General features: G+C 33.3%; 2 protein-coding genes across 4 annotated transcripts in view; both read right to left on the reverse strand.

The window, feature by feature from the left end:
• LOC106052622 (E3 ubiquitin-protein ligase HECTD1-like) overlaps positions 1-8,654 on the reverse strand; it is a 40,901-nt gene extending 32,247 nt beyond the window's left edge. For 2 of the 3 annotated variants that reach the window (XM_056022818.1, XM_056022816.1), the window contains exons 1-2: positions 7,744-8,654; positions 487-721 (exon numbers count right to left, since the gene is read on the reverse strand). In XM_056022818.1, the coding sequence (XP_055878793.1) occupies positions 487-721; positions 7,744-7,883 (375 nt within the window). In that variant the 5' untranslated portion in view covers positions 7,884-8,654. The remainder of the gene's footprint in view (positions 1-486; positions 722-7,743) is intronic. The other variant, XM_056022817.1, reaches the window with a different exon arrangement.
• Positions 8,655-11,518: 2,864 nt separating this feature from the next.
• On the reverse strand, positions 11,519-26,593 carry LOC106052629 (solute carrier family 46 member 3-like). Its single transcript, XM_056023876.1, has 5 exons — positions 26,494-26,593; positions 22,487-23,822; positions 20,126-20,209; positions 19,839-19,995; positions 11,519-18,317 (listed from the first exon to the last, which is right to left on the reverse strand). The coding sequence occupies exons 2-5, from the start codon at positions 23,643-23,645 to the stop codon at positions 18,143-18,145; spliced, it is 1,575 nt and encodes a 524-aa protein (XP_055879851.1). The 5' UTR covers positions 23,646-23,822; positions 26,494-26,593; the 3' UTR covers positions 11,519-18,142.
• Positions 26,594-27,659: the final 1,066 nt, after the last annotated feature.

Below are 27,659 nucleotides of genomic sequence, written 5' to 3' on the forward strand. Positions count from 1 at the left end.
AATACACAATTAAAACACATTTCACAGAAATTTATGCAACTGTAAGAAATTTGTTTTTTCATAAGCAAATTATATTTAGTTGAATTAATTTTAGAGTAATTAGGATTTGAAATCACAAAAATGTTCTTACATGCCTTAGTTAAAAAAATATATTTTGTTTTCCTTTATTTGATAATAATGAGAATGAAACAAAACTGAAAAGTACATTTTCCAATCAAGTCTATTGTTCAGTGGGGAAGAAGATAAAAATTTATATTTCTGAGACCCACGGTTTATAAATAGGTCACATGATCATCACAATAATACTTTTACTTTTCCCCAAAAAAAGATTCGTATTCAAGTTGAGTGAACTCAGAGATTCTTAAAACTTGAAGATATTAGCCTCCACTAGAATTCAAGATCTGGCTTACAATACTAATGTTTTACCCCAAATTTTACTATATCAAGCTTCACGCGACTTCAAACAAAAAATTACGAAAGGTTTACTTTAATGCATTGCTCCGCTAGGTCTTTACTTGTCCTGGAGGACATCTCAGCAACAACAAGTCGATTGCACAGTGCCTTTATAGCACCCTCCACTGCAACAATTCTTCTGGTGCACTCTGCTGAAACATCCAGGTAGTAAGTGATGGCTCGAGCCGTCACCTCCAACACGTTATCAGGGGCGCACTCATCGAGAAATATACGACACAGAGCTGGCAGAAATGTTCTTGGTGGGCAACTGGTAGAACAGATCAACGATAGAGATAAAATTTTAACCACAAATATAAATAAATAATGTATTCTATAGTTAGCCTACTATAAGTTGCTACTGGGGGGTTTAGTAACTTTATTCTTCTTTCTGTTTGATACCTGACACACATAAATGCAATAAAATCGGGGGTTGGGCTGATATTGTGATGATAAAGAGAAGAGGGTATCAGACCCCTCGGGATCTAGTGTGATGGATTTGTAAGGTTAGTTTTCTAAGATATTCAGCTCTCCAGTACCACATTAGAAAAGGGCACAGCTCTTAGACTAAGTGGTTGCTTCTGAGATAAAAAAAAAAAACTGCATCTCTTTTCTTGGGTTGTAGTTATAATGTATATTATCTAGCCTTTGTTTTAGTGCTGCCTCTATTGCCCAGAAATAACTTAGGGATACCGCTTTAGTTTTCCTTATAAAAAGTTGATCTAAAGTCACAATGGTGGTGTACTTATGACTATTGTTATATGCATGTTTATAAATGTAAGTACTAAAGACCATGCTATTCAATCTCTTTAAAAATACTTCAAATTTAGTATGTTATTTGATTAGTAATCATTTGGAAAATAAAGAAGCACTAGATGAGTAGTTTCCCCCTAAGTGATCCAAACAACTTCTAGAGCTGTTTACTCTCCGTGTTATCTATCTCTTAAAGGTCATGGTCAAGAATAACAAGGTCAAATCTGTTGTTAATAATGATGCTACAATTAAACCAGTGTTTCCCAAACTTTCACCAGTGCACCTATCCTCAAACCAAACAGATACAAAAAAATCTATTGCACTCCCCTTAGCTTGGGAGGGGGGGGGGGCTGAGTGGTTAACCGCTTGGCTTTCATACTTAGGGTCCTGGGTTCAAATCTCTGAGAGAAGACAGGAGATTTTTTTATTTCGGGTAAATGACTTTTTTTAAGTTGGGGAAAGTAAACGCGGTTGACACTCTGCTTATTAACCGTTGGCCAAGGAAACAGATGACCTTAACATTATCTAACATATAGATCACAAGATCTGAAAGGGGAACTTTTTTTGTTTGTTAGCTAACTGGGATTTGTGGGAATGCTGTAAGTGGGGTCTGGGAAGGTTTTCAGAATGTAATGAAACTTACAGATGGGAAGGTTTTCAAAATGTAATGAAACTTACAGAAGGGAAGATTTCAGAATGTAATGAAACTTACAGAAGGGAAGGTTTTCAAAATGTAATGAAACTTACAGAAGGGAAGGTTTTCAGAATGTAATAAAACTTACAGATGGGAAGGTTTTCAAAATGTAATGAAACTTACAGAAGGGAAGGTTTTCAGAATGTAATGAAACTTACAGATGGGAAGGTTTTCAGAATGTAATGAAACTTACAGAAGGGAAGGTTTTCAAAATGTAATGAAACTTACAGATGGGAAGGTTTTCAGAATGTAATGAAACTTACAGAAGGGAAGGTTTTCAGAATGTAATGAAACTTACAGAAGGGAAGGTTTTCAGAATGTAATGAAACTTACAGATGGAAAGGTTTTCAGAATTTAATGAAACTTACAGATGGGAAGGTTTTCAGAATGTAATGAAACTTACAGATGGGAAGGTTTTCAGAATGTAATGAAACTTACAGATGGGAAGGTTTTCAGAATGTAATGAAACTTACAGACTACTTTCCAGTTTTTCTTTGAACATATATTTACAATGTACGTAATAAGTGTTTATTAAAGCTAATCCATTTAGTCTTTTCTAAAAAGGACAAAATTGTTTTGTAGATAATTTTTACATTGTTTTGCATAGAAAAAATTCTTTCTGGAGATTGGAATGCAAAAAGGAACCCCCCAGGAGGGAGCAGTGCAGACATTCATCCTCCTATGCATCTGCAGTGCACTTTTTCTCATAGTAAGCAGAGTGTGTCAAAAAAAAAAAAAAGGTTGCATTAAAAAGAGGTGGACTGGACAATGCGCTTATTAAATGAAGTCTAATAAAGAAGGATGCTATAGTGCTAAAATCATCTTCATGCTAAGTAAGATTTTTTTTCTGTTACACGAAAGTCACCAACAAAACAATGTACAAGAGTATGCCGAAATACTGTCACTCAGACAATAGATTGTGAAGTAGAAGAATCACGTTATGAAATGACTTTTTCAAAAAATTTTGAGTTGACATTTCTCACAAACAATGTACAAATTTGATCCTACTTAGAAGATGAACTATTGTCTTGTACTTAAAGTATTTACATTCTGAAACACTTGTCATTATTACTTGATAAATATTCTAGGTATAGAAAGAATTTATAACTCAAAATTCAACATTGAAAAATAAATTATCTGGCCTATGTAGTAAACAGAATATCTGATAGAATGACAAAATGACAAAGAAATTCTCTGCTACCGTAAACCATAAATCATTATCCAATTACAGAAGTTCCTTTACAAGGGAAGACAACTAGAAAGAAAAGATAATTAAGTCCTATACCTATCCACGTGTCAATCTAGTCATGCATTTTAATTAGAGACAAACTCTGCTAAGTCATTAGCTTTCATGGCCGATTTAGGCAACCCATTCTACACTCATCTGGCAGAAGGAACATTTGTAAAAGATTGTCCTAGAATGGATGAAGAAATATCCCTTTATCTTTGTGTCTTTCTGAGTATTTTTAATAGGATGTGTTTTATTTTGTTATTTAATTACGTTATGATTCAGTATTTGGCTGAAGTGTCTCTAAATTGAGTGATTTTACTAATGGTGTTACTCTAGTCAAATGTAAATGTTTATTATCAATCCTGCACCTCTATTTTATGCATATTCTTTTTTCTTTATGTTTTCTTGAGTTGAGGGGAGATCCCATTTCTGTAATTCATCTAATGCTCTTTGTAAAATTTCAGTATGGTGTGTTGTTTTTTATTGTTCTAAATTTTATGAAATTATCTGCATAATAGTCTCACTTTTGTTCCTAAACTAATGCAGTTAAGTAGGCCATTTATACAGTAGGGGGCCTAAAACAGCTCCTTAAAGTACACCTGAGCTTATTGGTGTTGATTTGGAGTCATTTATTATCACTGTTTGTTCTCTATCTATAAGGAAGTCCTGAATCTATTGGAGTAATGGACCAGTAATGCCAAGATATTATAACTTTCTAAGCAAGCTATTGTGGTAACATTTGTCAAAAACCTTAGAGAAGTCTAATGAAATGACATCTGTTAGTTCATTATTATCTAACCCCTCTGTAATAAACATAGAACATTAATTAACCAATGCCTGAAAAAGCATTTTGAACACTAGTGCTAACTCGTCACTTAGTTCTCCCTGAGTAATCTTGTTGGAGTACCACCAGGTCCAGTTGATTAAAATTATACATTTGGTTTTATATTAATTCGTTTTGGACCATTTTTTCTTAAGTATATCTATATCTCCAAGGTTTTGGAGTTGAAGTTTAAATGTCTTTTGTCTCCTGGGACTGAGAATGCTGATGCAAAGTAATTATTTAGAATGTTTGCTTTAGTTTCATTATCAATATGTGTTACTTTGTCTTTTTTTAATGAGGCTACTGTGTTGTTTAATATATGACCAATATTTTATTGTTATCTATAGAGATTACTTTGTTTATGTGTGTTCATAAAGCATCCTGTCTGCTGGCTTTTAAGGTTAGGTGTTTAATTTTAAAACTAAGATACTTTGTATGGACTTTTTCTGCCTTAGTTTCTTTCAAATGAATTAGTAATGTCCAACCTATTCAGTTCTGGACATAACAAATCTACCTTTTATGGTGAAGATGGTAAGATTGGAATCAACAGTTAGATCATATGTCCTGATATGTAGGTCTATTTTCTTGTAGAAACATATTGTGATAATCTAGGAGGAGTATTAGATCTACATTTATACTTCCACTACTTTCAATCTAGATCTCAAGAGTTTCTTTAAACACTAGTTTAATGTGGCTGTTCCAAATCTCTGACCCACTTTAAAATAAGTCAGGTGGTTATAGGCATAGTCTAATACATGACATGACAATATTCAATAATGGCAATGTCTTCCTATGCCTATGATAAGATCATGTAAGATGTATGTCTAGATCTAGTACTAGCAGATCTACAAAACAATCATATCAATATCAAACAGTGAATTATTGTAACACGCCATTAACTTGATTAACTTTCAGATAGGTAACTTTTTATGTAACATCCTTGTTTACAACCTAAGTTTAGATCAAATTATTGTAACATGCCATTAACTTGATTAACTTTAAGACAGGCAACTTTTTATGTAACACCCTTGTTTACAACCTAAGTTTAGATCAAATTATTGTAACACGCCATTAACTTGATTAACTTTAAGACAGGCAACTTTTTATGTAACACCCTTGTTTACAACCTAAGTTTAGATCAAATTATTGTAACATGCCATTAACTTGATTAACTTTAAGACAGGCAACTTTTTATGTAACATCCTTGTTTACAACCTAAGTTTAGATCAAATTATTGTAACATGCCATTAACTTGATTAACTTTAAGATAGGCAACTTTTTATGTAACATCCAACTTTTTATGTAACATCCTTGTTTACAACCTAAGTTTAGATCAAATCATTTTAAAAACAACTAGAGTAAACAACACATTTGATCTCTTCTTAACCTTGGTTAGGCCAATAATAGAATATGCATCCTCCGTTTGGGACCCCTCAACTCAAGAAAACATTAAGAAACTGGAACAGACACAAAATAGAACAGTGAGATTCATAACAAACGAATATTCACATTTGACTAGAGTAACACCTTTAGTAAAATCACTAAATTTAGAAAGCCTTCAGGACAGAAGGCTCAAAAATAAAGTAGCAATTATACATAAAACACTGAACCATAATCTTCAAATACAAAAACAAAATTTAATAAAATACTCTGAAAGACACAAAAATAAAGGCACATTCCTCGTCCCATATGCTAGGACAAATTTGTACAAACACTCCTTCTTCCCTAGTGCTATTAGAGCATGGAATGGGTTGCCTGAGCTAGCCAGGAAAACCAGTGACTTGGCTGAATTTAAGTCATTGGTTAATATGCATGACTAAATGCATGACGTATAGGATGTAATCATCTTCTTTTTTGAAGTAACGTCTGTATTATATAAGATAAGAAGATAAGATAACCAACAGACCTGGATTAGTAGTAGATTATGATATTATCCCTGGATAAGAAGATAAGATAACCAACAGACCTGGATTAGTAGTAGATTATGATATTATCCCTGGAATATCAGACCATTATATCATTAAAATACACAGTCAGATAAAAGCAGTAGCCAATACTAAACCCAAAAGAAAAATCTTACTCTGGAATAAATGCAACCTAACACAACTACACCAAACTGCATTAAACACCTAACCCAAAAAGTAAGCAGACAGCTGCAGAGTGAGAACAAACTCTAATAATAAATCAATACCAATAACAGTAAACTCAGGTGTAACTCAAGGAACAGTCTTAGGTCCACTACAATTTTTAATTTACATAAATGATTTACCAAATTGCATAAGTTCAGGAACAAAAGTCATTATTTGCAGAGGATTGCATAATATATACAACAGAAATTTTACAAAGAGTATTAGATGAATTACAGAAATGGGAATCAAATTTGAGCATGTCTTTCCACCCAGAAAAATGTCAGTTATTAAGAGTAGCAAAAAAACTAAAACAAATTAATTCCACTTATCTAATTCATGGTAAACAGTAACACAGACTAAAAATGCAAAATATCTAGGTGTTATAATAAATGAAAAACAGTCATGGAATCCCCATATTGATGAAACTATCAAAAAATCAAACAAAGCATTAGGGTTTATTAAAAGAAATTTCTATAAATCAAATAAGAACATAAAACTAAAATGTTATTTAACCTTGGTTAGGCCAATAATAGAATATGCATCCTCTGTTTGGGACCCCCTCAACTCAAGAAAACATTAAGAAACTGGAACAGACACAAAATAGAGCAGTGAGATTCATAACAAATGAATATTCACATTTGACTAGAGTAACACTTTTAGTAAAATCACTAAATTTAGAAAGCCTTCAGGATAGAAGACTCAAAAGTAAAGTAGCAATCAAACATAAAACACTGAACCATAATCTTCAAGTACAAAAACAAAATTTAATAAAATACTCAGAAAAACACACAGATAAAGGCACATTCCTTTTTCCATATATATGCTTGGACAAATTTGTACAAATGCTCCTTCTTCCCTAGCACTATTTATTAGAGCCATGGAATGAGTTGCCTAAGCTAGCTAGGAAAACCAGTGACTTGGCAGAATTTAGGTCATTGGTTAATATGCATGACTAGAAGAAGAGGCAGACAGAAAAAGCGATAGGAGGACAACATTAAAGAATGCCATTGAGAGAGGTTCTAAACAAGGCAAAAAAAAAAGGGAGGAATGGAGAAAGACGGTCAACAAAGGTCCAACAGACTAAGGGATAGGTAAAGGTAAAGGTAAAAAAAAAAGATGCATGAGGCATAGGACATAATCATCTTCTTTTTTGAAGTAACATCTGTACTATATAGGATAAGATAACAAACTTGATATTACTGAAGGATGTCTAGATCTAGACTATTTTCACATTCAAATTATAATGAAATAAATGAGGCCATTAATGTAAACAACAACACTACCCCATGACATGGAAGACTTACAGAACAACCCATGCCATTAACTTAATTAACTTTAAATTTAAGATATAGATCTAATAGGCAACTTTTTATGTAACATCCTTGTTTACAAATAAACAATTGTTTACTTGATCCAGCCCATAGAATCTAGATCTACATCTAGAACTACAGTAGTAGATCTAGATTCTATTAGCTGCCAAGCAAGGTTTAGTTAGGCCTAGTATATAAATTTATTAGCCTTAGACTTAGACAGTCAGCCTTAGTAATAAGGCTTAGTAACTTAGTATTAACTCTCATTGGTCTAGTCTAGTCTCTAGCTAGTAGATCTCTTATAATAGTCTTTTAAATTTTAACTAACTAGCTTCATATTTAGATGTAATTACCTTTCAAAACAACGATCCACATTATCAGACATAAGTAAAAGCATGCATAACTGCTCCAATGCAATTAACTGCATATCCCTTTCATCTCCTTGGCCCATTTGGAGCCACTCCAATAGAGTCTCTGGGTCAACGTCGGCCATTTTCTTTGTTTTTGTTAGATTTCTTTGTTGTAGTGATGAATATTTAAACTAGAATCTGATCTACCTTAAGTCCTGAGAGTAGGTAGACTCCACTTGAACTTGAAGATCAATACAACGTTGAGTCAATTTAGTTATAAGAATGAAAATTCTAATCCAAAAGTTAAAAGTCAGTGAACAAAAGCAAATGGTTGAAAATAAAATGATTAGATCTAGATCTAGATTAGAAATAAGTTGATAGACTAGAGACGTAGATCATTTTAATTTGATAACTCGTCTTTCACAATTAACTGGAACTAGAGAATCTAGATTATTCTAGATCTAGTCATTGTCTTAACTTTTATAAAATCTAGATTTTAATGTAATTATATAGATTTACACATCACTTTTTGGCTGGTCTATTTCACTAAAATACACACTATAAGACTATAGCGTCGTAAGCCATGAATAAGCACAGGTAAAAAAACAACAACGCAATCTTGAATCTAGACTCACAGATTTTCTAAATAAGTAAATTTATTCAATCTTTTGACATTTGATTAGTCAGATCTACCACTTTATTTTTGTAAAAGAATTGTAGGTCGACGTAGCCTAAAAGCTCCTAGGTGCTAGGATAGGCAACAAATACAATCCTATCACATGTTTTCAGAAGTAAAGAAATTCAAGATCTTAAATGAAATAAACATATGATTAACCCCTAATCAGGGTTCATTCGTCTTATTGTCAGTCATTTCAGTTCACCCAGGCCTCGTTTTCGCATCATTCCTACTGGTAATAGTTCCGGGTCTCCGTTAATGCAAATTTTAACGGGAAGTAAAACAATAACTGGCTTTCATAGAAAAAGTAAACACAAAATCTAAATTTGGCGTAGATCTAGCAACCATGGCGCGAAGGGGTTCAATGAATCAGAGCCTGACTGAGAGTAATTGGGGCCCACAAATCGAAAACTTAAAACAAAATAGAAAACAAGAAGTATTGGATAAGAATTTCAATGTGTCAAATGTATTTGATAAGATATAAGATAAAAGTTATAATTTAAGTTAGCATTCTTTGTATATTTTTTTAAACATAAATCTAGCAAGAATATAGCAAGTATTTGATGAAACATTTTATTTGGCAGATATTGCGAAACCGAAAATCATCATCTAGATAAGGTGACCAGACTTAGGCGTCACAGTCCCGCTTCGGACCGTCTGTCTCGCTTTTCATAAAATATCCGGACGGGACGGGACGGCCAATGTCTGCTTTCATAAAAAAAATTTAAAAAAAGTCGATCAATGTCACGCTTTTATTTAAAAATTTTTCTTTTTTAAATGAATACTTAAAATTACCACCTTTTGCATTTTCTTTTTTTGGTCTTTACGTCATGTTCACTGCCTAACAAACTCTTGTGTTAGAGAAATAGGTTTTACTTGACAGTACCCTGCCTTCTTCTCAGATACCGACAGCAGCTCGTTTTCTTTCCACTGTTCAAGTGTTGTCGTTCTGCATGATAGTGGGAAGCGTGGTCGAGCGGCTAAGTGCGCTTGAACTTGGCTTGTCTTGGCTACCTAGAAGGGGGGCTCGAGGTTCGACACCCGACTCGGGCAGCACGATACCCCTCCCCACTGGTCCACAAATGAGATTGGACCAAAGCGCTCTGAGCATGCTAGAAGTTTGAAAGTAGCGCTATATAAAAGCTATAATAATTTAATAATAATAATCTATTCCATCATACAGTATTAGGGTTTCCTTTCTGTTTAAATCGATGACAGGGTAAGAGGTCAAGAAAAATCAACAATCACAGTGAAGCGCGATGCTAGAAATGTCGATCAGTTTTCTAACCCACACATGTGGATCTAACCAAAAAACTTAATGCAGATCGTAATTTCCAATTGGTAGCCTGCCACTAAGCCTCCATTAAGGTAGCTACTTCTCCAACATTTAAATATCAGTATAATAAATCAATAGCCGCTAAAGGTAGCCTACTTTTTGGCTATCATACAGTTTTCTATAATCCTAGTTTAGGATCAATTAATTTAAAAAGTATGACCCAAAATGTGCAAGAACCAAATGTGAAGCAATTCTTACAAAAGGTTTGGCTCCTATACTATGAACAAAATAAAGATGCCCAGTTTTTGACAGCGTTAAAGCAAACTCGTCGATTTAGAATATAGCAGAATTGAGGCAGAATTTTGGGCTATAGAAAGACCAGGTGGTTAGTTGTGAAGTCTTTGGTATAGAGACTATTCAAATTAGGCCTATATCCTCCTTTGAAATCATATTTCTTTTCACAAGAGAAGTGTCCAACCATAATCAAAAGCTTCTTGGGAAAACCCATGTGATGAATTGTGGCCTCATTTTGTACACAGCATTGAGAAATTGATCGAGGGACAGAATGTCAGTGCTCTTGAAGTAAGCCTATCTTCTGCCACCAACGGATTGGTTCAGAAATGAACGAAAAAAAAAAAGCATCAAAACTTGAAAAAGTTCCTCCTCAACGAAGTACGCATTGATGACGCAAGTTGGTTAGAAAAAAGTGGTGTAGCAGACGACAATCGTAAACTTTTATGAAAATGATGTGGAGTACCGGATATTTCAGAGAGAGAAAAGCGACCTATTCGACAGCTTTCAGATGGATCGCACAGAAAGATGATCTATCTTGGGAAACGTTTCAGAAAGCCTGCAATTATTTAAATTATTGTGTGTGTGTGTGTACATTAAATGATTGAGTGTAAATTGTGTGTGTGTGTGTGTACATTGTGATAAAGTCCTAAGTTGTTGAACTCGAAAAATCAAAGTACAATTTTTACGTACAATGATCGAAATGTGCCCCGCTAAATCTGGTCACCTTAATTTAGACCTAGCATGAATAATAAGCATTTTTTTTTTTTTTTGAAATTGTGGTCTAGACATGGAACTATACTAATGCTCTAGATGTCTCCATCTATATTTCATTTGATCAAGTGTTTGAAACTATCCAATAGTATCTCCAGAATTAGCATGATTATGATGTGTTCCTTTCATGTCTTCAATACTGTACAATATTGAACTTTAACAACAAAATTCGATTTGTACAAAATCGCATTAAAAGTTCTGTACATCAAGGCTGGTCACGTTGTAAAAATGTAATCTACTTCCTTATAGTCCAATCGACGGGGGGATGAGAGCGGGCTGGGTTTAAACCTGGTACCATCGAGACGAGGCAAGGGTCAAGGTCTGGACAAGAAGAGCAGACGTAATGAAGGACAGACCAGATTGTTTTGATAAGGGCAATGAATATATGTAAAGGGCCAAATGATCATAAGTCCAGTGCGCATACCTCTAGACCAGGTAGCCATCCTGGTTAATCGTAGCGGTTCTTTTTGTGATATAAAACTGCAAATAGTTGTTGATTTTTAATTTGTTATTTGGCGTACTTATCGAGTTTATTTTATCCACATTTTTTTTTAAATATATTTTTTTTATTAGTAAAAAGGGACAAATTAAATTTTAACAATTTACTTATATTAATTACAGTGTGATCAAACATGGAAATAATTACATTAAGATTGTCATAGCATGTTATTGCTATATGTTGCATTGTATAAGTTATTTTTCTCCAAAAAGACAAGAACAAAAAATACAAAAAAAAAAAACAAAAAAAAAACCATTGGAAATATGAGTGTAGATTTATTCGTAATAAAGTGAGTCAAAGCAATGTAATACAAAAATGATTACCTCCCCTGGTTAAAAAAAAAAGCAGGCGAATGAAAAAATAAATGACTTTTAATAAATTTTAATTACGATCAGTAATTGTGAACTATCAAATATAATGTTGATCTAATATAAAATAGCATTCTAACAAAAAAAAAAAAAAGCTTGCTTCATTTATGTAAAAGTAGGGGGGAAAAAAAGGGGGGACTTGAGTCACAAAGACTTTTTTTTAAGTACATGAACATGTCAAGTGAACAAGCTTCAACAATGAAGTATTCGTAGAGACATGAACAAGTCTAGGTATGAAATATTTGTAGAGACATGAACAGGTCTAGGTATGAAATATTTGTAGAGACATGAACAAGTCTAGGTATGAAATATTTGTAGAGATTTTTTTTATATATCTTTTTTTTTGTAATGAAAAGAATATGAACAAAATCAAATTCATGGAATGGCATGAGGCAAGGTCTGGAAAAGAAGAGCAGGCGTAATGAATGACAGAGCAGATTGATTTGATAGGGGCAATAAATATATGTAAAGGGCCAAATGATCATAAACTCAGATCTGTAGCAAAAGGCTCACACAATGACTATGCACTCTATCCAGAAGAACTGAAGAAATTAATTGTAAATAAAATAAATGACAAATGGACGAGCTCTCATCCAAATCACAAGAAAGATGACGCTTACTATAAGCTATCCCGACAAGACCAACGTCTAATCTTTCGACTCAGGACCGGACACAACAGAATGCGACAACACATGTACCGGAAGCTCAAAATTGGAACCAGTGAAATCTGCCAATGTGGAGTATCACCAGAAAATGCCGACCACGTCCTCCAAAACTGCTCTCTTTACCAAGAGGCCCGTATAAGACATTGGCCCCAAAACACCTGGAGAGCTCCCTGCGCAGTTCATCTCATATATTGGTCTAGTCATCTGAACGCTCCAACATAACAATGAGAACGAAGAAGACTATCTAGCTTTATTTCAACTAGTTAGAGGAAGTTTATTTTCTTTTAGGGGAAGTTAAACATTTGGAGCTGGCTAATCTCTATTACAACAATTCTGTGCCTCCACAAGGACTTGATCCAGAGACCTCCTAATCAACAGCAAAACTATTTATAGCTCAACTAACTGTGCAATGAAACCTCATAATAATGGAATTAAGTAGATGTTGACCATACAATACTATTGCTGAACTCATCCACTGACCACACTGACCACTTGGGAGTCAACGGACAATATCATTTTCTTCGTCTTCTTGTCTTCCATAGATTAACAATAATTCATGACTATATCAATCAAGCCAGACTCATCCTTTAGGCTAGTGATGCCAAACCTGTTTCAGCCCGAGGGCCAAATAAAATTCAGACACACATCATGGGCTGCATACCATACAAAAAAATCCAATGAATCCAAGCCTTTGTGACTTCATTATACACAGTTTGTTTATAAAAAAATCTTTAGTGAATATATGCAGGAATTTCTAATAAGGTGTGTTCAAGATTCTCCAGACCAAATTTAAGCTTAGGATGATTATATTTTGAAAAAAAAAAATTGTTCAACCAGAGTTTTTCCTGTGTGGTCAATGAGAAAGTAATTTTTTCTCCAATATATAGATAATTTGTCAATTTTCCATGAAAACCGTTAGAGCTATTTTCAGAATCCCCGTCCACCCACCCATGAAGAGTTTGCAAGCTAATATGAGGGGATTAAAAAAAAGAAAGCAAATGTCTAGTGTTCATGTGTTCATGAGTTTATGTGTTCACGTGGGATGCCACAATTTTTTTTATAGAAATCCAAAACAATTATACTTTCAATGAAACTAGATAATTATTTTTTAAGCAATAAATATTTTCAAGATAAGTTTTAAATGAACTACAAATTTTTAAAAATGTTTTCACACATAAATATTACGATTAATTCTTCAACATTCAGAGAACCTGCAGAAATGGAAATGGCATTTTATCAAGATGTTACTGCTCAAGGTGTTTCCATTTGCATGCTTTATAGACAAATCAAATGGACAGAAAATGATCAGATCAATAGTTAGAATACAGAAAGTGGTCTCACTTAAAAGCACTTGACAATCATTGTCAAAAAAAAAACAACACCTATTGTTCATGGGTTTGAAAAAAAGTCTACAGACTGGTCAATCACAAACAAATCTGATGGAGGTAAGGGGAGAGAATCTAGTACAACAGGGGTTCTCAACCTGTAGGTCGTGACCCCTTTGGGGGGGTCGATTGACAATTTGCCAGGGGTCGCCTAAGACCATCGAAAATATGGATTGTTATTGTCTATTCTTCTATTGCTGTGTGGGTGGGGGTCGCGGCAGAGTGGGGGATTATAATAAGGGGTAGCCGAGCAAAAAAAGTTAAGAACCGCTGTAGTACAAGGTCTGTCAGCTGGCACGTTTTTGTTTTCTTTTTAAACATGGTATTCCTACTGTAAATATCTCTCTTCTATTTACAACTTTTGTAATTTCTAAGATGATACATTTCCTACACAGTTATCATCACATCAAATTGACATATCACAATACAAAGTTGGCTTAAAAAAAAAACATTTTTAAATATGACAATATTTACATCACTGTAGTCTGTCAATGAAGGCAAAGAATGGGACACTGGCCGATCTCAGTCTAAATAAGCATTTCATGCACATTTCTTTTTACAACTATTATGCAAGTGAACATTTGACCTGATTTTCAAGTGTCTGATTTACCACAAGCCTAAAGTTAGTGCCACAGATCACATCTTATTTATTTCTACTACAGATTTGAAATATGTTCTCAAATGTTCACACATTTTATTATTTCATTATTATGACTAAAATATACAAATAATATTAAAATGTTTACAAATTGAAATAAAGCAAATAAATTAAACAATGCTCATGAATATGAATCTCACAGAGATTCTCAGAAACATTTTCTAAAAATCAAATTAAACAAAACTGAACAACTGTTTACAAGTAAATATTGTGGAACTTAAAAGTTTTTTTCACTTCATGTTCTAAGTTATCACATACTTCAAGAATGTAAAAAACTTACAAGAATGAAATGCATACAGCATGTAACAATGTTACATAGTAGTGTTACACAATACATTTGATCACAATGTTTAGGATATCAAGCAAACAATCACAAATGTCTGCTGCTAACTCAGCAACTAATTGTATTCTAGAGCAGTCACGGTACAGCTTTGGAATGAAAATGAAACGAAAACATTTCTATCAATGTTACACCTTTCACTTTGTTAAGAGATTTAAACATTGTTTTGTCTGTTTGTTTCTTTTAATAATAATAATTTAATTTATAGAGCGCTGTTAACAAACATAATGTAGGCAGAAGGCTCTGTGATGAGGGTCTTCTAAGTAAAGGCTAAACAAAGGTTTATTGACTCATCTGATTAGGTATAATCTATTTTCTAACTCCAGGTTTGAAAAACGCTCATCATTTTGTTTCCAGAATTTAGAATACTAGGGTGACAAAGATTTATTTTTACACACACAAATAAATAAAAAAGATAAAAAATTGAAAATCCAAACAATTAAATAAAAGTTTTTGTGGAAAAGGAGGGAGGGGAGATGTCATTATTTCAAAATATAATCACAATAAATAAGTGCATAGGAAATGATTTGTTTGTATTAGATTTAGTTAACAATAATACTTTTGATTCAAACAAAGTCAATACATTGTAACCATACAACAACGACACCATTCAGTAAAGCTTATGATATGTTTTGCGAGCTGATTTGTACATTTGGTTGATTTTGATTGACGCATTCCAGTACACAGCACATGGATATAAAAATGCATGCATGAAAGTTCAGAAAGAATAAGAACATTACATTTTTTTTGGTTTAATTTTGAACATCTTTCTATCAATATTCCATCATGTCACAAGACTACATTAAGGATACTAAGACAAATGTTTATATCTAAAACAGATCAAAGCCCAAAGGGACACTTATTTGCTTTTGAAAGAACTTTGCAGATATCATGTCGGGGGCACACATCATACTAATGAAAAGAGATTGCTATGAGATGTGCATACAAGTATGTTTGAGAAACTTGCTTTACGAACAACTCCACTTGGGTCAAAGGTTAGACTGTATCTAGTGAATAAAGATTGCTTTTGATGGTTGAAACAACAACATATCAAGTGCAAAACAGAACACAGGGTTTTAATCAAAGATCTTGACCTAAATTCTTAGCAAAACAAATTATACAACTGGTCAAATAAAAGTGTGACTATTATTTACTGTTAAAAAACAAGACTAATAAAATAATTAAGAATAATTGATTGAGAATGGCAGTTCTACAACTCTGGCCAAGGAATAGTCCAAAAGGGACGTTGTGGTGTTACAAACTTTCTACAATAAAGAAATAAAGACCAAGCAGTGCACAAAGATAAATTATATCCGAATTATTGCAGACCCTTTTTTTAAAGAAAGAAATTCATTTTCAAATAACGATAAAAATTTCAACTCATTACCAATGTTGATATACATCAAAACATATGTACCAGCTGTTTTATTGGCAAGCTTGAAAATAATGATAAATATATTTTAAATTAAGCTTTAATTTGATTTGTTTTTTTTTAATGTTAACAGAATACATTCAACATATTGTAGTGTAGAGTCCACAATATAAAAAGATTTACTTGACAGCCCAAAGTTGAGAATTATATCATGATTTTATTAGCATGTCATTACTAGCCCACACTGGCCTTTTTGTAAACAGAGTTGACAGATGATGCGTGATTAATTTATTGTCTACCCCCACTTCCTTTCAATAAAACTGATAAATATTATGCTTTATTTTTATAAACATATGTCTAAAATGAAAGAAAACGTAATGCAAGTTTGTTTAGTAAATTGCTATGTGTTGATGATCTATATAATATATTCCCCTGTACCTGTTAAGGAATTACAAAGGTAAGTTGTTCCTTTTATTATATTATAGTCAGTATTAAAATCAATACATAAAAAATAACAAAACTATGAGAATCCAAATAATAATAAGTATAACATTACGTTTAAAGCTAATTTATGGTAAATGCTGATGCTACACAATATTAGAAAAACATAACAAACACTTATAAATCCTATTATATATGTATAAATAAAGTGAATATGTGTGAGTACATACAAGTACAAACATTTAGATCTATGTATAAATATTTACTCTTAATAAATGAGCACAACGGACTAGAAAAAGTCGGGGCAGTTATGAGACATTAGTACACATTAAGAAACCCTGAACTTGAGTGACTAACTTTATGTATTAAATTGGTATTTTTCTGATAATACAAGTACAGTCAACTTAAACCTAGTAATACATGTCCAGTAAAACTAAATCTAGTGCTATAATGTATTGTTATAGTAATGCACCCTCCGTAAAACAAACCTAGTAATACACATTTTGTATTCAGCTCATCTTACAAGTACTGTAAAACTTAAAATAGCAATATAAATACTTTAAAATTAAGTCTAGCGCAATACAAGTAATGTTAAATTAGGTCTAGCAATTCATATATATAACTTTAAAAACACTTATCAAATATCCAACTGTCCTGCATACTCTACTCTTTACTTAAACAAAACATTTTAAATTGGCATCAAGCATTTTATTAATTGCAGTTAGTACAGTACTGTAGTAAAGTAAAGTTAACCTTTCAGACCTTGCGATCTATAGGGCAGATGATGTAAAGGTCATCTGTTTCTGTGGCCCATGGTTAATACAAGGGTGTCATGTGGCCAGTATAACAACCAACCGCCTTTACTTTTCCCAGACTAATGTCAGGTACCAATTAGAGCTGGGTGAACTCAGAGGTGCCCAAAAATCCAGAAATTAAAAATCATAGTCTTCACCAGGATTTGAACCCGGGACCCCCAGTTCAGAAGCTAAGCGCTTTAACCCTCAGCCACAGCACCTCCTAAAGTATTGTAGTAAAGTAACTGAAATGAGCGCAAAAAATAAAAAGATGGAATGTTATGCTATACATCTAAATTATTAAGAAATAAATTACTATCTGTGAGTCATTTCTCTCGTAAAATTTATATTGCAGCCAAAAATTAAACATTCTGATTTTATTAATCATAGTCAATATTTGCTTTTAAGCTGATTTTATATTTAATGTATAGATTCAGAGTTGATAAAAATAAACACTGAAAGAATTGATTGAATGTTGATAAATTAAGATTTTTTATATTTTTTAATTCAAAAGCTTTATAATAGACGGGCTAATATATTTTCCTGTAAGGACGCCATTAAAGTAATACCATAAATAATGGCCAGTTCAATTCTGACTTTCTCATATGTCCCTGCCAACTATATCAGTTCTTTTTTTAACATAGTATTCTTTCAAAAAGGAGTGAAATTAAATACTTATTACTAATGTTAATTAATTAGCATGACGTAATCATCTTCTTTTTTGAAGTAACGCCTGTATTATATAAGATTTAATTAGATCTGCTAGTTCAAACAATATTCTTGAGTAGTCAAGTGATTAGGTCTGCTCCATAAAACACAACTTTGTAGGTCAAAAATTTACACTTTACTTTACTACTAAAACTTTACACTTCTGCGTTTGATTCTTTAGTTAAGCTGATAAAACTGATGGGCTCCCCTGTCAGAATAGATTGGTTCTGTACTTCAGTTTCATTTATTGGTAGTGCGGTCACAGAGCAGCTTTCATTCTCCATTTCTTGATAACCATTGGGACACCGTGCCTCCACAAACTGGAGCAATCTGAGAGAAAATAAATAAAATCATGCAGAAAAGTACAACCAATTGTTAGAACAAAAAATATACATTGAAATTAAGCAACTTATAAGGATGACTTTGGAAATTTGATGAAAGTGTGAATTATCTTTAAACTTTATCAAGTAAATGCTAAAAGTAAATCTTTTGGTAAGAAATTTTAAAACTTTTTTTTTCAGATTTAAAAGTTTGCACCCAATAAAGTGATAAAAGAAATGTTAATAGTTTTCAAATGACCGCCACACCCCCTTTCCCTGACACACTCATAAAGCCCTTTCATATCTCTCTATTTATCTACTGAATCTTTCTATCCGCAGTATTTCTAGAAAGGTCTGTATTAAGGAATCAGAGATCTCAGAGCTATTTTTAGCTATTTAGTAGCTTTAAGATCCACCAAATTTCAACCGAGTGATGAAATCGTGCTAGTTAAAATTTCCACTGCAAACAAAATGTCAAAGGAACAAGTCCTGTGCTTCAGGCATTGACTAAGTAGAAACTATCTCAGCCTTTTTTTAAAAAAGGAAGAGTTTCCAAAAGACATTGAAAGGTCATAAATTAGTTCAATGGCTAAAAGAAGACTTAATATTCTGTGGTAGTCCTGGCAAAATATTGTTATAAACCTGGTGGTGGCACAGATGGGGGGTAGTGGTGTGCGTGTAGTCAGCCGACGCAAATCACCCCAGGCCAGCGCTAGACGAGCGGTCAATAGTGACGAGTTACGACGGTCGGCCGAGACGAGTGTCAACACAACAGTTCGGGAAGGATCGACGTCCTGAACAGAGCTCAGGAGCGTCACGAGAGTTGTAGTCATCTGACCACCTAGAAACGTCGAGCGGCGTTCTGTCCGGTTCAAGAAGGGCCAGTAGGGACCCTATATAAGAGGGGAGGTGTCGCAGTCAAGACGGTTGAGAAAAAGGGCTCAATACAGCGAGGTTAACGACAGAAGGTTCAAGACAGGGGTTCAGAACACGGTCGACTACAGCACAGTTCAATGGTGTGGTTCTGTACAGAGCATTACGACGGTTCAGTGCGGAGTACTGTCAAGTACAGTTGAGACGAACGGCGTCTTGATCTTGGTCTGCGATCGAGTCCGACACAACGAGCCTAGTGTGTGAAGTCAGTCCTGAACTGTTGAACCCAGTGCAAGCCCGGAACGAGAGGGAGAGGCCAGTGCAAGAGTTGATACGGCGGTACGGTGTTATTATAGAGATATTTGTACAGTCTTGTGTTACGTGTTGCCAATTGTACAGTATTGGCTGTTATTTATTCAACTATTAAAGTGTTACGTTACTTTGGAGCCCTGAGTTGTCAAGTTCTTTAAGTTGGTTGTGTAAGGTGCAGTTTGCAGAGAGCCTGGATAGTGAGATTCGTAACAATATGTATGTCGAAGATGGGTTTTTGCAGTCACATAAAACAAAACAACCAAGCCAAAATCTTTTTATCCAGTTATTCTGATGAGCATAAACAAACAGTAAAACATAAAGTTACATACTATCCGGTAGTACTTACATGAGTAGAACTACTGGGATGGTCAGGAATATCATAGAGACTATGAACACAAACCCGCTATAGAAAGACATCGTTGAGGCATAAATAACAGAGAACATAAAGGGAGCTAAGAAGTAGGTGATACTCTCTCCGCAGTGCATCATGGCAAAGACAGTTCCTGGAATACAGATATATCCTTTATTACTTATTTATCTATGCCACTTAAATATACGAGAGAGAAAAAACAACAACGTAGGTAGTTTTTTTTTTATCTATGATTATAAACAAGAAAAGTAAAATGTCCTTACCTTGCTCTGATGGACTCACATTTCTGGCGACTTTGGCTCGAAGAATCGGAAATGGAAACAGTTCAAAAGCAAGGAGTAGAATAGCTGCGGAGAAATGAATTCAAGTGTAAATAAAATAAGGGATATATATATTATATTATATATGTGAACTAAAATACATAGATTTTTTTTTTATTAGCATTAAACTCAAACAAAGTTAAGTCTCAAAAAAGTACAGTATGATGTCTCAAGAAGATACAGAATGATGTCTCAAGAAAATACAGTATGTCTCAAGAAAATACAGTATGATGTCTCAAGAAAGTACAATATGATGTCTCATGAAAGTACAGTATGATGTCTTAAGAAAGTAAAGTATGATGTCTCAAGGAAAGTACATGATGTCTCAAGAAAATACAGTATGATGCCTCAAGAAAGTACAGTTTGTCTCAAGAAAGTACAGTAAGTACAGTATGATGTCTAAAGAAAATACAGTATGATGTCTCAAGAAAATACAGTATGATGTCTCAAGAAATAGAAAATATAGTATGATGTCTCAAGAAAGTATAAAATGAAAAAATACTTTTAAGTATTTTATGAGATGTATACTGAGTTGATTGAAAAATTCATTACTTTTATAATAAAAATTATAATGATAATGGTTCAATTAGTCACAAAACAAAAATAGCATTTTTATTTATTAAATATAAATTTCTATTGGGTTATAAGTATGATGTCTCAAGAAAGTATAAAATGAAAAAATACTTTTAAGTATTTTATGAGATGTATACTGAGTTGATTGAAAAATTCATTACTTTTATAATAAAAATTATAATGATAATGGTTCAATTAGTCACAAAACAAAAATAGCATTTTTATTTATTAAATATAAATTTCTATTGGGTTCCAAGGTATAATCTCGATTTCACTAGGCAGTATTCTGATTGGTGGTTGCTAGGTCCAATACAACAGGCCCAGACCAGATATATGCTACAATATTTAGAATTAACTATACTTAGAATTTGACCTCTTACAGATTATTTTTAACAAAGAGTCAAAATATTTTGTCAACATGTTGACTTTTCCCTGGGTCATCATTAAACATTCACAATACCATGGAATCACATCAAAATTGTGCTGTCTTAAAGGTTTGTTTCTGTATTGTGGTGTCTCTATAATCTATGTTACAAACAGTGTTCATTGATATTCATGGTAGGGTTACATTTTTGGGATTCGTTTGACCTCAGTTATTGAGATGTTAACCATGTCTGGAGTGAGATCCTGGTCAACGCATGCACGTGAATGGTAGTAGAAGTATATGAGGTGTGTAAGATTTAATAACTTAGATTTGAAGTTAGTCAGTGGCAGAAGATTGAGAGTTAGTGAAAAGGCTTAGAGAGAGTTAGAATGGTAGTAGAAGTATATGAGGTGTGTCCTTAGGCAGACACTACTTCCACTACAGCCCAACATAACCAACACCCTGTATGGCAGTGCTGAACAACTGAAGAAAACACACTATATATTTCCTTGGCACAATTTGCAGAAGAGCTGACAGCTCAGCAGCAAATAAAGCTGGCTAGAAGAAGAAGAAGATATCTATATGAGGTGAGTAAGATTTGAAGTTAGTCAGTGACAGATGATTGAGAGTTAGTGAAAGGGCTTAGAGAGAGTTAGGAGTTAGAGGAGTTCAAGTGCCACTAGATTTCATTGAGAGAGAAGTTACTTTTTCTTTGTGGTAGAATAGGACAGGTTTTTTTTTCCAGAGAAAGGAAGTCTGAGTTGTGCTGTGAAGGACTATCTAATTGACATTCCTGAATTTCATGCACAAATGTTCAGTAGTTCAATCAATTGATTAACTATCTTGAGTTTTTTTAAAATATAGAAGAGCATGCAAGTGCGAGAAAGAGATTCCTGTCAAAGGACTGAACTGAGTCTTAGAGTTGCTTGCCAGCAATCCTACCCCTAGACAATGACCTTTATAATCACCCAAGGCAACCTCTAGAGGTGGTTTTTGACACTAATAAAAAAAAATTGGTTTGCCTAGTCAAACAAATTTGCTTGTAAGAATTAAAAAGCTCAAAGATTTATTAAATTATTTGTAGAAAAATAAAGGAGTGCCTCCTTCATCTATTAAATTTAAATTTACAAATAATTAAATACAAATCTTTAAAATATTTAGTTCTTTTATATTAATGTAGTATAAACGGTCAATGTACACACATCCTTAACAATTATTTTTATAAACTTCTGTAATACAGTGAAAATGTTATCAATAACTATAAAATAGTTACTCAAACATTACTGAAATCATTTGTAAGAAGTAGTTAGTTCATAGCTGAGTAATTATTTTATATTTAATTATATTTATTTTTAAGAAAATCTTACCAAAATAGAGAATGGTTTCATTTCGGATTACAGCTATCCACAAAGTTCCCAAAGCCTTAGAGGCGAATCCTAAGAAGACAATTTTTGTATCCGACAGAAATTTCTGGAATATTGGAACACAAACTCCAGTGGCAAGGGCAGCTACTGCCATGATGACAGCCAAGAACAGTCCAATTTTTGCCCAGGGGCCTCCACCAGTCACTGAATTGTCCAAAGCAAATAAATATTTTTGCTGACTTAAGTACAGTACAAGAGTGTTAATCTGTCCAATGTGAACAAAGGCGTAAGCCTGAAACACTAATATGGCAAGCCAGATCCTGGTCAATGTAGAGTTACCAAAACATTTTAAGTACTTGACCAGTGGTCCAAAGGTATCTGTACAGCAGTTGATGTCATTCTGTCGTCTAACTATAGTCTGGTGTTGGCTCTCCTGACCTGTCCTTGTTTCTTGTACCAGGAAAAAAGATATCAAAAACGATATGAGACCACAGATTAAAGTGAACCAGAACGGCTTTAAAAAGCCAGCATCCTTTACCCAGAATCCCACCATGATGTTTCCAACAGCATACGCGCCACCAATCAAAAACTCCTGGACCGCAAGTCGATTCAGTCTATGTTCAGGTTTGGCATTATTTATGGCATAGAAAGACGAGCCGGCTAAGAACGCTGTCATACTTCCGCTGAGACCTCTGAGTGCTGCAGCTAGAAACAGTCCATCAATATTCCACTGCGTGTAGAGAATAAGAATGTAAATCATGGAATGAACACAGCTCCCCAAAGCTGGAAGCCAAAGCAGAATTTTATGTCGCCCCGTTTTATCACTGACTGCACCCAGTATAATAACTGTCACAATGGCTGGAAGTCCTTCCGCAATCTGTAATCCAAGCACTGCCAGAACACTTTCATGGTGGGCTTTATCCCAAGCAGGATCCGATAGACTTGTGTTTTTGCCCATGTCTCCAAAACCTGGAAAGGAGACCCCATGTTGAATGTAGATCTGAGACTCAACATACTCTTGAAATAAAGGCAGTGACATATGCCGATTCAGGAAGAAAAAGAATAGTGCTATCTCCACAAAATAAATTTGTATGGTATCGATGCAACTGTACACCTTCTGGCAAAAAGCAGATTTAGGTCTGATTTCTGGTGTTGAGGACATACTGCTGAATGTGGAGTATTTCAAATGAAGATATCAAGTGCACAGCTTCTAGACATAGTCCACAATTCAAACAGATGATGCCAGTTTGACAGTCCCTATACCGGTATATATTATCATATTGATTATAGCATTGTTCACTTTGCTGGTGTCAGACCATCATCACAGAAGGGACATCATCTAAAAATAAGTCAAATATTTCAATTTATTATTAATACATAGAATCTACAAAAAATAAAAAAAAAATCTCTACCTGACTTTAGTCTAATAGATCTAGATTATTACAAAATTTTCAAAATATCTACTTACTACTAGATCTAGATCTAGTCTAGAATTAGATAATTACATAGGACATAATGACTGATAGTGATATATTATATAATTATTTTATTATTAATATTATATATCGATCTACTAGTAGTACTAGATCTAGATCTAGACTACTGTTAGAGTTACTAGTACATTGAGTAGAGTCACATACTCATCACAATCACATAAATCTATCTATATGATCTAGATCTAGACGTCATTAGTATTACTTAGATTTAGAATTTAGATCTAGAGATAGATCTAGAGTCTAGAAGTAATCAACGTAATCATCTTCTTTTTTGAAGTAACGTCTGTATTATATAAGATAAGAAGTCAATGACTGACTAGCGGCTGTAAAACTTTTGAAGAATGTTAAGCAAGGGGCAGCACCGCGCTGTCTATTGCTAAGGTAATCAGGTCACAAGGTTACTACTGGCTTGATGGTGTCGGTAGTATCATGTAATAGTTCGTGATAGATCTAGTCATTCTCTACTAGACTCTGGTGACACTAGTCTATACTCTATACTAATACTGACTCTATATTCTTACTAGTCTTAGCTCTATACTCTATTATAGTCTAGGTCTATAGATATAGATTAGAATATACTAATATTATTAAATAAAGATAATACTGACTATAAGTATAACTAACTATAGACTATTATAAGTGAAATTACCCTATAGTGGCTATAGTCTATCACTCTATAGTCTATAGGCTTATAGACTTTAATTTTTAATATCTTTTATAGAGTATATATTTTTTTTTTATTACTATATTAGCAGAGTAGTTTATGCTATTTTCGGACACCTATAGGCCAAAATTTCAAAGATTGACTTTGACAGCGCATTATTTGACAATGGTTCGACATAGAAAAGAAAATGAAGTATCAAAATCTTCTTTAGTTTAAGGAGAATAAGGATGACTACTTATATTTGTACCCCTAACCTACATTTGCTATTATATTTAAGGTCAAAGAGGCCATGTGTTTTCATTTAATTCAGACAAATTTGACACACATTATTTGATTCCGTACACCATAATTTATTTCACACAGCCTCTATATTTAGGCATCAATAAACTCAGATTTTAATTCTGTATTAACATTAACTAAATTTTAAGATCCCCCAGGCATAGCCCCTCACATGAAATCATTTAAATTCATTAAGATGTTTTCAAATTATGCATAAATACAAACACAAAAAATAAAAATATGAACACACTTATTCTACCAAAATTAGGTCATTGGGTTAGTGCCTTCTACACAGAAGTTTAGACATTTTATGTTTGCATGATTAGATGTTGTTGAATGTTTGTCTTTATTAATTTAATAAATTTCTAATACAGATGTTCTTTTGTAGTATAGTACAGGTTGGGCTGTTAGGATAGCCATTCTTGCCTAAATAGCTGAATCCACTATATTCTCTCTATATAAATCTAGATCTATCGCTATCTAGTAGGTCAAGATCTAGGCATTTAACTTCATTCAATGTACCAAGCTCAATACAAACATTTGCCCATTTATTCTCTATAAAAAAACAAACAAACAAATATAATATAAGATCATTAACATTGATGTCCAAAACTGGCTGTTTGAAATAAATTTTGGTTAGAAAATCGTAATTTAATTCAAACACACTATTAATTTTTTTTTGTATGGAATCAAACACCTTGGCTTATGAATCAAATAAATCAGCTCCAAAAACAGAATTGTCAGAATAAATATTGCCGGGCTCATTAACATAGACTTAGCCAATCAAAAAATATAGTCTTAACCCTAGGACTAGGAAGAGGTAAAGACTAAGTCATCCTCATGATCCTGGTAACATACATAAGAAATAACAAAAACCTGACTTACAAATTTGAAATTCTTTTTTCTTACATAAAAAGATAGCTAAATGGAAGGAAATTGAGTTAGAATCATTGGAAAGTGGACAAGCACATTATTATTATTATATTATAGTTATACAGCGCGCTAGTTTCATATTAAAAAAATATCAAAATAAAGATGTAATGACCACAAAAACAGCAAGTGTTCGAATTCATGTAATGTAATGTCCGGATTAAATAAACTACTCTTTATTATCTATAATACTATACTATAACTATAAGTAGAGAGTTATAAATATAAGTAAGTTATAGACTAGTCACTAGAGACAGTAGAGTGTCACTAGACTTCACTAGAGTCACTTGAGTCTAAGTCTACTCTAACTTACTCAACTTACTCTAAGTGAGTCAGTAAGTCTAGACTAGAGTCTAGAGTTAGAGAGCCTAACCCTACAGCCCTACAGTCTACATCTAAATTTAAATCTAAGTACTCTAGTCTAACTTCTAAGACGAAGACAGTAAATGAGTAAACTCAGTAAAGTTAAAAGTTGAGTAAAGTCTACTAAAGTGACAGTCTTGATGATTACTTGTAATACTTGATCTCTAACTAGATCTAGAACTTTAAAATTAACTAGAGTCTACTACTAGTACTAGTCTAACTAAAAATAGTAAAATAACTAGAGTCTCGATTTACTTTAGTCAACCTCATTGCAGTACCTGCTGTGTATGAAACTGCCTAGGGCTTAGATAATAGATATAGTACATATAGTACTATACATAATACTATAGTCGGTATTAGTTAAGAGTGTAGATGACTAGAAATAGTAGAAAATAGTAACTAAATTAACTAAATAGATCTAGTTCTAGTACTGTATAGGTCTTATCTAAATCTAGATCGAAGCTCTGATAAATTAAGACTTCCGGGGGTAAGGTATGGCACTCTGATCGCGTAAATAAAATCAAACGGAACACTGATCTGTATAAATTTAATAGTGTTTCCCAAACTGTGGTCCGAGTCATGTGTATGTCACACCACGGACCATTGTCACACGTTTGTTCCACAATTAAAGACCATCTGAAGAGGTTTTGGGGTCAATTACAGAAACCGTTTTAATACTTGTTTTCTGTAATATAATGCTTAAAAAAACATGTATGCAAAATATTTCCTATAACTTTAAAGCCGTTATTTAGATATTAGCATTTTAATGTGGGTTTTAGGGACACTAAAAAGTCTTAGTCTCGTAGCCATTCGAGATGTTTTCTTCCCTCACTACATGGGTCCGTGACGTCATATCGTGGGAATTATATAGGCTATAGCGGCTAACTTTAACTAGGCGGTTTAGCCTAGATCAATTCATGCGTACGGTACCGAGCATTAGTCTACCTGTTTTGTTTTTTTAAACATTCATGTTCTTTAAGAAATAAACAACAATCTAATCTAAATCTAGTCTAATTGATTGTGTAGATCTAGTCTAGAAGACGTAGAAAATAGAAATAGTAAAAAATAATTAATCTAGACTAGATCTATAGATTTATTAGAACTAATAGATAGTTCAATTATACTATAGATACAAGATAGATAGGATTAATTTAGATCTAGTAGCTAGGCCTACACTTTTCCTACGAAGGAGTACGATATTTAGTATTATTAGTATGTAAGAGTACTAAGAGGGAACAAACATTAGGACGTAATTATCTTATTTCTTTTTTTTTTTTTAAGTAACGTCTGTAATTGGCTGTAATATCTTATATGATACAGACGTTACTTCAAAAAAAAAAAAAAAAAAAGATGATTATACGTCCTACGCGTTAGGTAGCTGGAACAAGTCAGAAAGGGACAGAGATGTAGATGAGTGTGGGTCGAGCTTAAAATTAATTGTACC

The sequence above is a fragment of the Biomphalaria glabrata genome, chromosome 3, assembly GCF_947242115.1.
Source record: "Biomphalaria glabrata chromosome 3, xgBioGlab47.1, whole genome shotgun sequence".
NCBI classification, from domain to species: Eukaryota; Metazoa; Mollusca; class Gastropoda; family Planorbidae; genus Biomphalaria; species Biomphalaria glabrata.